Here is an 11,223-nt window from a genome sequence, read left to right as displayed (position 1 = left end):
TGCTACGGGGGGAAGAAACAATGCTATATTGTAATTTGTGCTAAAATAAAGTAGGAATGAGAACCCTGAAACAGGGATAGGAAATATCACGGGAAGTTGCCAGAATTATCCTGGAACAATGGTGCAGAGCAAGAATGTAGTGGACAAATTTGCTGTTTGTGAGCAGTGGGTTGGATTTCTGGGGGAAACTGTTTTAAACTTCCAGGATTAATACTCCCATGAAATATAAATTTCATTATTAAGTATCAGTTAAATTTTTATTCCCTGTAATTTTATTACTTTCCTATGTAAAAAGATTCCAGTCAATTGGAAAACACAAATCACATCCCATAACCAAAGCTGCAAATTGCAGAGTGTGAGTAGTGAGCCATTAATACAATCTGAAGGAATGGCTAACAACCAACTCAGTCGAGAAAGCGTTCGTAAAAAGAGTTTGTCAGGCACTGGGAAGAGAGTTGTATAAATCCGTTTTAACTTGCAAACTGCATGTGATTGGAAAAGGTGCTACAAATCGTTTTATGACCTGTGTCATAAAATGTAATTTCTCTGTGAAAAGCTGTGATTTCTGTCCTTGCTTTCAAAACAATACGTATAGTGCCTTCATTCAAGACTTCCATTTTTTTTTTTTTTAAAAGAGATTCTAACATCCTGTGCCCCTGTTCTTCCATGGAACATAAAGGTTGTCTGCCACTACTGGGGCAGCTTTGATAAAAAAAAGTGGTGTCATGCAGCCATGTGGCTGCGATATTGTCACATGAGGCGGGCAAGTGCTTTATGCCATACTGAGGGAGTGGATAAAACCTTTGTCATTCGTGTCTGTTTAGAGAGATGATAATTTAGAGAGATGATCATGCGCTGTGCTGCATTATTTCCTCTCTTTCCTGTGCATTACTGCAAAGTTCAATCCTGGGCACTGTTCTGTACTCAGTGGAAATAGCCGTCCTTGTATGCTGGTAAATGTCTCTTCAGGTGCACATTTTTCCTTTCCCCCACCCCAAATTAACTATAGCCATGTATAAAGTGAGTTGATCCTATCCAGCAGAAGACAGGAGAGCTGATACAGCTGAACTCTACAATCTGAACTTACAATGGTGACCACGATGTTGCTCTAGGACTTTTTTTCCTTTTACTACCAGCTTTTAGAATATACTTTTGAAAGCAGCGAGTGTGAAAGCTATGGTAATTTTAGAGTACAGCTGTTTCTTCACTGGACAAGTATTGATATTTATCTTGTGAAATGGAGTGCTTAGCATAGGTGCGCAGGCAGAGGGCTTGATCTCAGGAAGAGATTCACAGATGTGGTCTCATACATCTGGGCATGAAATTAGCTTGATCATCCTTCAAATTATGCTCCTGGATCCTGAGTCATCCTGATATTTTTAACATTTTATCACGGTTCTCTTCTCCCTCCCTCTCCCTCCTTGCTTCCTAGGCTGAAATACCTCAACTGGTGAGTGAAATTTATCAGAATTTTTTTGTGGAAAGCAGAGAAATACCTGTGGAAAAATCCCTTTATAAAGAAATACAGCAAAGTCTTGTGGGAAATAAAGGCACTGAAGTATTCTACAGAATTCAAGCAGATGTTTATGAAACTCTAAAGGACAGATACTACCCCTCATTCATTGTTAGTGATTTATATGAGAGATCAGTCAAGAAGGAAGAAGAAAGAAGCTCTGTGCAGATAACTCCTGAGGACAAAGATGAAGCGGTGAGTCACATGGACAATTTCTTACACTGTTATTTAAGGTGATCAGAAGACAATGAGTAAAGTCTGTCTTTGAGCTTTGGACTACTTTTCTTTTTCTGATGTATTTATAAATACCATCACTCTTGTAGTTTCATCAGGTAAACCCAGTATGTTTACAAGCTCTTTAAAACAAAATGGTACAAAATGACTGACTACTTAAACTTTACGTTAGTTAAGGCAGATATTTCAAATTTCCAAGCCTTTTGTATTCTGTATCTTTTGTTCTGCTCCTTAGTAGCAGATAATGCAAAACATACCTCATACAAGCTCAGCCGCTCTGCTTTTCAGTGTGGGAAATCTCACTGAAACATCAGGTTTCTGTCTAGACGTCCCTGTCCCCTGTGCATTTCCTAGGTACTAAATAGGTATTAAGTTACGCAAAAGAGGAGAAAAGTAATGAAAAATATAATCTTAGTGCTTTTTTGTTAATTTACTGAATAAATTAATACGCTACGTTGGAAGATAAAACTGATTAAAATAGCACTAGAACTGGGAATCCTAAAACAGCATTCAAAATGTAGCTCATTTCTGTAGGTGAGCTATTGTAGTCTCTGTAGTGTGCATATCAGCAAATCTGCAGAGGTGAGCTGTTATAAGTAAATTGCTTTCAATATGAACTTTAAGAGCTTGCTGAATTTTTCACAGTTTGTTTCTCCCAGTATTCTTTTCCTTGCTAGAAGGAAACTGCTAACTCAGCTATGTGTTGAGGGTGTTAGGTACTTCAAATGCTTTTTGTCCTTGTGTTTGCAATCATTGAGACTTTGAGAAAAGACTGTTACTGGTTTTGTCCAGAACTTTATACATATTAAACGTTGTGCTTTTTAGTATCTTTATATATTTTATTTAGAGTCTAATAGACATACCCGTTTCTCTAAGAAAACTGACACAACACTTTAGGGCTATCTGTCCTCTGTCAGATAACATTCACTATAGCTGCTGAAAAATTAGATTTTTTTTTTTTTTTTACATCAGCATCATCTGTCCTTCCTCTGAGTCCTTGGATATATGTGCCAGATTCAAAGGCTGCATCTGCTGTGAAACCTTAAAGACTAATACATTGCCAAGTTTGCTTATGGTTAAAGGTTTTTTTTGCATTTTTAACAACAAACGAAGTATGAAGCTGCATGTACTGTTAGAGCATCTCTCAAATAGAGCAATCGTAATGGCTCTGTCCCGTGCTTCAGGGTCTTTGAGGTGAAAAGAAATGATAAGAAATTCTTTCTGAAGCTTCCAGTGGGCTTTCAAATGTTGGTGAAAAGGCACTACTGGCTAATAGGTTTGGGGTTTTTTCCTCCCATGGATAGGAAAGCACAGCTGAGAAATCTGATGTTTCTGGGAGTATGAGTACTATTAGCAAATACTAATTGGTTTTGGTTTAGTTTGCGTTTTGGAGGTCTACATTCTCACTTCCCGGGGCACCGCAGGAGCTACCTATGTTAATTTTCTATAAATTTCACTGTTATAGCTGGATGGGTAAAAAGCCATCTAGTGTCCTCATGGAGGGCAGGACAAAAAGGTGAGCCCTGATTAAACATGAGAAAATCAAGTCAGAAGACAGGAATTGGGGCAAGGCTAGACTCTGCTGGTTCTGCTGCCCATGGAACAAGCTTACTTTTCTTCCTTCCAGTCCGTCATCGCTTTTCACTCCTGGACAAACCTCCTTTAAAAGGTCATGAATAGACATAAAAATGCAGAAGCAAGCAGTGCCTGCATTCAGAGGAAAGAGGGTCTGGTGGTTGCATTAGTGCTGTGTGTGTCAGATCACTAAAATAAGCCAAAAGTCTCTGTTCTGCAGCACTCGCAGAAATGGAAGTCGTTATCAGTTTAGCAATCAGGGGAAAATAGCACAATCCTTTATGATCTCAGCTTTGAGTGTGTAGGTTGTTACTTTGATAATTTGAATACAGGTAACTGGTTAGCTTGTAATTCTAGCATTTTTGTGACAAATCTAATGATTCAGCAGTGTTTTTCTCTCTAAGTGTCTGAACTGTTAATGCTGGAAATCTTGTTGCCTACTTCTGGGAGCAGAGCCTTACTGGTTTGTAATTAACTGCAATCCTTTGATTACTAGAACCAAACTTCATCTGAAAAGTCTTCTAATTCTTCAGTGTTGAAGATATCGTTTTTTATGGGGGTTTTTTTTGACCTCTGTGTTTCCCAACCAGTATAAGGTTTTTTTTATTTTGTGGTTCTGTTCAATAGCGTTTTGAATAACACCGAGTGTTGTTAGTTATTATTATTTATATTATTGTAGTGCCAGGAGACAACAACAAGCTTCCAGGAGCTGAGCACTGTACGCATGCTGGAGGCAGCCTCTAACCTGAGGAGTTTACAGTCCGTGCAGAATAGACAGAAGGAAGGATGGGGCATACAGCTAATGTTATTTACTTAACCACATAGCAGGCAAACACAGAGCTGGAAAAGGGCATGGATTTCTTAGCCTAGAACTCCCGACTTCTGCATTACGGTATCCTCTCTTATGAGGATCACACTAAGGAGATTAATTATTGTTGCTACTATATCTCTTCAGACTTTTTTACTAAGATGTAACATACTGCAGAACTTACAGCAGGATTGTCTCCTCTAAAACTCACAGAATTTAGTAGAGACTTATTTCTGTTACCTCTTTGTTAATTATATAAAGATACAGCTTACTTAGTGGGAATGTCATTAAATAACACATTACTCCCGTTCATGAGATTAGATTCACAGCTTCCCACAGCTAAATTTAGATACATTCAGTCACAAGCAGACCTCAAAAATCTTTGAACATGGCAATGGTAACCCCACTGTGGTGTGCGTACTGGATCTCGAGGTCTTCATGCCTATTTGGAGAAGTGCAGTAAGAAAGGGGAGGCTGGGGCAACGCCAAAAGGTGTTGAAGAGAATGTCATGGAAGGGAGTGAAGTCTTCTGGTTTTTTGCATGCCTGTAGTACACAAGATGGAAAAAAGCTATTGGTTTGTCTGAATGAATATAAGAAAATGATTCATTAGTTTAGGGTAATGCATATGTGCTTTTAACACATTTTTATTAACACTTCTAAAAACAGCAGTGAAATCTGTTTATGAAGAGGCAGGACTTGGTTTAGATTGTTCTGCAGGCTGATAAATCTGTTTTGTGAAGGTTTGTGGGAGGCAGGGCTGTTTGTTAGAACTGTGTTATTTTTGGTGTGCCCCCCATCTTTCAGCTCAGAGCTAAGGATTTGATTTTCTACCTGACTCTGAATATTAATCATGACTAGTAAGCTGTTGCTGCTTTTAAAATAAACTTTGATTCTTCCTCTCAATTGCACTAAAGCCTTAGCTTGAAGGTCATTTTACACAGTTGGCAAGAATTGCCAAAGAGCTGTAGTGTAACTGGTAATGAGGCTTTGTCTGTTGCTTTTTTTTTTTAACAGACTTATGTTCCGTGTTGGATCTGGTGGTTGGACTATCTGTTAGAATCTGTTATACCTACATTTTCATCTATATCAAGAATAAGTGTTCTTAATACATAAAATGCTTATGGAGCAAATAATAACTGTCTCCTTTTTCATATTAATGATGCAATTATTTCCTTCCTCTATTCCTAGAGCCAAGGTTGTGAGGAAGCTACTGAAGAATGCAGCACAAGGATTAATGAACAGGCCAGTTACGCTGTAAATAAACTTCGCCAGCTAAATGACAAGCTTGAGTATAAGAAACAGGCTCTAAATTCCATATGTAATTCACCAAAACCCGACAAAAAGGTAAGTACCTTCAGTGTCTTTGGTATTTTTTTATGAAATGTATATATTATGCGTGTGTGTGTGTAATATCCAGGAATCTCAGGCTCTTTTTGGACAGATAAGATTGCTATTTCAGTCAGCCTGTTGTAGAAAGTGAAATCAGAGCTTAGTTTTAATTGCTTATTTTTTTAAAGCTGTTGTAACTAAAATTGCAAATATGAGGTATATTCCTCTGTTTGTCATAGAACAACGACCTTTCTCCCCGTGGTCTCGCTGCTTTGTCAGTGCCCAATGGTATTTCTTCCTGGCGCCTGTACCCACCTGTGTCTGTGTAATTCTTTAAGGCAGCTCCTTTCGTGTCCCTGCCGCATCTGCAGCGCTGCAGCGAAGGGATGTGCGAGTTAACTTCTGCTCCCTCTGCTGGCTTTGAAACAGCACAGCGCAGTTTCAGAATCTCGACAGTTGTGACTGGGGGCGAAAAAAACCCCCAAACCTATAAAAGTGACTAATTTTCTTTATAAGGAGCTAGGAGAAATCTGCAGGGCACTGCCTAAAAATTCTGAGGGATGTGAAGCTTCAGGGGTCTGGGCTTGGATTAAAAAAATAAATAAATATCTCTCTTCCTCTTTGCAAAGTGCACCCGTGAAGCAATACAAGAACATATTCAGGCAGAAGCAAGTGATTTGCATGCGGCTTAGGCCAACTCGTTTGCATTGCTACGGAGGATGGTATTACAGGACCGTTGTTCAGATGCAGCTGGGCCAAGCTTTTCAGGTGTAATGAGATTGGTTGCAAATGGTAGGTGAGACAAACAAGTAGCCAAGGTGTCTGCCTAAAAACGACCTCTTGCTAGGGATGGCAAAAATGTACTTGGGCATTAGTCATTGCTCAGGACCTGGGGTCCACGTTCCTTCACTCAGGATGAGTGCTAAGATGCTGGTCTGAGTAGAAGTTGACACCCCGCTCATTCTCTGCTGCCCCAGCTCGGGGGATAGCTGTCTCTTAAGAGAAAGATGTGGACAGTCATGTTTGAGGCCACCCTGGCTAGCTTCATTCCCTCTGTCCCTCCCACATCCCCCTTCTGCCAGAGGTTGCTGCAGACAGCTGGAAATGTGTCCGCAGCTGTTCTGGAGTGTCCTACCCTCAGCTGCTCTGCTGCATATGTATGGCCTCAGCTGGCAGAAGATGCCTCTTCTTTGTCATCCAACCGCTACTCTTCAGAGTGGTAAGAGTGCAGATGTGTCCCTTTTCTTTTTTTTTTTTTTTTTTTAATGACTGTATTACTGCAGCAGCATTTACCCGTGGAGCTTTTAAATGGATAGTTAAGAGTTGACGGAGTGAGAGCACCTTGTCACAGGAACTTTATTTTTTCTTCTCTGGATGTGGCAGGCAAACATTTGTTCTTGGTCAAATGAAGTAAAAAATGGTTCTAAAAATTCCACAGTTTTGTGGAATTTTTTGGAAGGAGAATGTCACACATTTTGTATGAAATTTTTTAACCTCAAGCTGTTCCTGGGCTCTTTGTTTTCTCATTTTGAAACGCCTCTGCTGTGAGACCCATACAAAACACGTACGTACATCTTTAAGTGGCTTCTAGCACCGTGCAGCTCAGATGCCAGTCAGTCAAGTGAGAAAACTGCTCATTTGAACTGCACCTGGAATGCTGCTCGTTTTAAAAGAAAAGGCTCTATAAGGAGAAGTCTTATTTCGGTTCTTTCCGTGGAATATAGAGAGTAGCAAAGATGACATGATAAGATGGCAAGCAGTCTCAGGCAATGCCTCTGACGTAGAAGGCCCACTGCCATAGAAGACATCTTGACCTTTGGAGGTCTGTGACTGTGGTGCCACCTTCGGTGCGTGTCTCATGCCTCAAGCTCAGCCGCTGACTCCCTTGGGTCTGCGAGTGCAGCCCCGTGCATCCTGTGCAACCACAGTAAATGTGCAGGGACCACATTCTTTCCAGAGTTCAGTCTTGGCATCCTCAGTAGCAAAGCAAAACCTTAACGTTCCCCACCCAGAGCACTTTCTAGTGCTTGCCAAACTTTATTTTCAAACAAAACTGTGACACAGTTATTGAAACTAATGGGACTTTACTCAACATGCTAACTTGTTCAGATCTTTCATGTTTCCAGTGGATCTGTACCAGGAGTGAACATAAAACTCACTTTGAGGAATTGTAAGAGGTGCTCTTATAACCAACTAGGTTTTAAGTTAACATTTGCACCACGGGCAAAAAGAATTAGAAATACAAAATAAGTACTAAGCAAAAGCGGGTGTGCTTGTGTGTGAGTTGGGCCATACCATTTGTTTCTGTAGCATTATAGTTTGGTTTTTTTCTTTGATATGAAAGGTACTATACAACTAAACCTTTATATATTGTTGCATTCACATGGATGTATCACTTTTATGTTCCCTTTGTGTTCTTGAGAAATAATAGCTATATTCTTCCCATACCTAAGCTCTTGGGGAGGCAGGGATCATACCCTTTCTAAAGTAGCAGGGTTTTCCCTATATTTTTTTTTCTCCTGAAATTTTCTTTGTCTTTGAAAATGTGTATGTCTTTGAAACAGAATAATAAAATGGATCATTATAATGTCTCAGTATTTGTTTTATAAGCGTAGCCGCTATTTACTTGTGATGAAACCTTAGCAGTTCTTCTGTATTTATTGATTGTTCCCGGATGTCACTTACAAGAGTCTGTGTAAGGTGACTGCAGAGCAATCTGTCTGTCGATAGTAAATAAAATAAAATACAAAATTATTCTGAAGGTTAGGTATATGCTTGAAGGTTGTTATAAGCTGTCGTGTAAGTAATATTTCACATCTTACATGAGATAAAAATTCTGAAAAAGGCAGAATTACTGTAGCTCTGTAGAATGTACCACTTGTGGTGCAAGTTGTACAACTGAGTCATAAATTTGACTGTGTGGCATGTCATATTTTTGTTAAAAAAAGTGTCAGCTGCTTTTGCTATGTTTCTAATGTCACATTTGATCTATACTTCCACCTTTTCTTGTCATACTGTCACATTGTAGTATGTATGTTTACTTGCTTTATCTGATGAGATACGCTATTTCTCCTTTATGACAGTGAGCTATGTCTTGATGAGAACATCTTTTTAAATGTATGCTTTCCACAATAATAAATCCTATCCTTTCCATAACGAAAATTAATTAAGTGGTAACTTCCTGAGTAATTGTTAAAATAGCTAAGTTCCGGGAAATGAAATCTGTTCCCAGATTCTTCTGTCGCGTAATGAATATCTGAAAACGGTAAGGGGGATGTCTTCAGTAATGCATATTTCAGTAATTGCTATTTCAAGTTTGTATAAAACATAGGATTATATATTACACACATATATTACAAATTATATCTAAGGTGCCCTTTATGCTGATAGTGTGATAGCAGCGTGTCCTTCTAACTTGTTTTTTATTTTAGTGTCAGGGTTCATCTTTAAGATTACTGTGTATTCTACAAGTTTACAAAAAGCATCATAGATTCTCTCACTTAAGATTTTTTTTTTCTTTCCATGTGAATTGTTCGTTCTCTCCCTGTTTTTTGTTCTTTCCTCCTTTCTAAATAGTGACCCTAAAGACACAACTGGGCATGTTGCACAAGCGTTTTCTTACCAATTGTAATCAACCAACTTTCCTCCGCAGATTGTTTCTAAGCTGAAGGACGAAATTACTCTGATGGAGAGAGAGCATAATGACCTTCAGCTGCACATCGCAAGGACGGACTGGTGGTGTGAGAATCTTGGCATGTGGAAAGCCTTCATTGTCTCAGGCGAGGTATGGCGTTTTTTATGGCTTGGTATCTTCTGGGTCAATTCAAACTTGCATGAAGAGAAGAATAAAAACATGTATATAGTTTCCTTATACTTTTGTGTACACTGTGTATACTTCGTATTTAGCTGGGGGACACGCAGGACACCCTAACCTCTTCTGAACTCCTCCTCTGTTTCCCCAGTGACTACTAGGATGCATATACAAAATTTCTAGTCCTCAGGCACTGTCGTAATGGAGGTATAAAAGTACTTGTGTGTTATGTGAGCTGGTTTTGGTGCTGGGTAAAGCAATTTGCTATCTTAGGGGCATTGATTTCATGAGAACTGTCTCTTGTTATATTACCATGCTCTCACACTTGGGTGCAGTTGTGTCTCTGCTGTGTCTCAAAGATGCAGTACTTACACTTTTTGTGCTTTGTATTATTATATTTAACGGCAATACAGTTTCAAGGGACTAGAATACCCAGAAAGAAAATGCTTTAAATCTGTGAGTAAGTTGAAGAAGTGAATTTTTTTTTTTTTTTTTTTTGTCTTGTTCCATTCTTCTTTTTGGGCGTAGGCAGACAATTTAGCATGAACGTGGAAAAAAAAATTGTAACAGAAACAAAAAGAATTACCATTTCACAGCTTTCTATTAACTCTTGCCATGAAAGGAACCCAGGAAATGCTTGTTGTATAGTAATTGTAGGTTCACACCGTAGATAAGCAATCTTCCTAACAGTATCACTTCAGAGAATTAAAGATTAATTGGATCTCTGCTGGCTTGCCTTCCTGTGCTATTAAGAAGATGTTCCTTGTATAAGTAGTTTCCTTGAGGTAATTTTTTCTTGCAAGAAAAAATTATGTGTTGTTATTTGGTTGTGTCTTGAGCTCTTGCAAACTACTGGCAGGTCTGTCAACAGTTAAACTCATTGTCTGTAAAAGGATAAAGAAATCCAACATGATAAAAACTTAAGATGCCATTTTAAAAAAACAAATTCTCAATGTGTAAATGTCTGAGTTTGTTTTAATGCTGTTTGCAGGTGACACAGTTGAGAACAGTGAAGCTCTTAAGTTGTCTTAAAGAGTTTTCTGTAGCTTTTGAAGTCTGTTTTTAAAAAATACAGCAATACCATTTGCAGCAAAACTGCGGAACAGCAGCTTTCTGGTAAGGGGCACCGCACAGAACTGCCCAGCGTCTCCCTTATTACCAGATGAGAAGGTGGTTCAGCTAAATCAGAGGGAGGCTGGGAGAGGCTTCTAATTACTTGCTGCCTTAACTATAACTTATAAGTAGTACTGGATCAGGTAATTAAATGTAGGCTTGCATTAATTGTGCTCTTTGAAGCTCTATGCTTCAAAGGGTAGGCTGGAGAAAACATTAATGTTGTAGTTATCCGTGTTAATTAATTGCTTGGGAATGATCCATCTGCAGTTGATGATTTTAGGGGGTATGAGTAGGTGACATTGTCTTTCTGTCTGCAAAATACGCTGTTGCTTATCCTACCCTGTAGCTCTGGGATTTTAGAGAGAAAACCTTGGTGGCCTTATGTTTTTTGTGAAAAAGCTTAGTAAATTTTGCTATAAAACTTGAGCTGAAAGTGTAATAGCCTGTCATTGACCTTTTAAACTGATTTACTAAACCAGTTAATAGATAATGCCTAAAAAACCTGAAATTACATAAAACCGGGGGAAAAAACTGTGTGCAGACTGTTGCTTGTACTCTCTTAGCTTGAATCTTTCAGTCTTACAGGTTTGAGTCATATAAACGCACTGACTGTGTGTGTGAAACATATAAAAAAAATCAGTGTGTATGATGTAACCTACAGGTGTCTTTTGGTAACTGATATTTCTGATAAAACAGTCTTTGGAGACTAGGTGTTTTGGCTGGTTGGTAGAGGTTGAGGAAAAAGACAGTCCTAACATGCGGCATGAGGGGACTCATGAGAACAACTTGTCTAATTCTGTGAGTCACTTCCCCATGACAGGTATATGCCCCCCCC

The 11,223-nt window shown here is 39.0% G+C and overlaps 1 protein-coding gene across 2 annotated transcripts in view; it reads left to right on the top strand.

Moving 5' to 3' along the window:
- Positions 1–11,223, top strand: part of SNX25 (sorting nexin 25) — a 76,780-nt gene that overhangs the window by 48,370 nt on the left and 17,187 nt on the right. For both annotated transcript variants that reach the window (XM_009891771.1, XM_009891770.1), the window contains exons 8-10: positions 1,433–1,708; positions 5,321–5,476; positions 9,114–9,245. In XM_009891771.1, coding sequence (XP_009890073.1) covers positions 1,433–1,708; positions 5,321–5,476; positions 9,114–9,245 — 564 coding nt within the window. The remainder of the gene's footprint in view (positions 1–1,432; positions 1,709–5,320; positions 5,477–9,113; positions 9,246–11,223) is intronic.

Source organism: Charadrius vociferus, unplaced genomic scaffold, assembly GCF_000708025.1.
Source record: "Charadrius vociferus isolate BGI_N301 unplaced genomic scaffold, ASM70802v2 scaffold478, whole genome shotgun sequence".
NCBI classification, from domain to species: domain Eukaryota; kingdom Metazoa; phylum Chordata; class Aves; order Charadriiformes; family Charadriidae; genus Charadrius; species Charadrius vociferus.
This window is presented reverse-complemented; position numbering and strand designations above follow the sequence as displayed.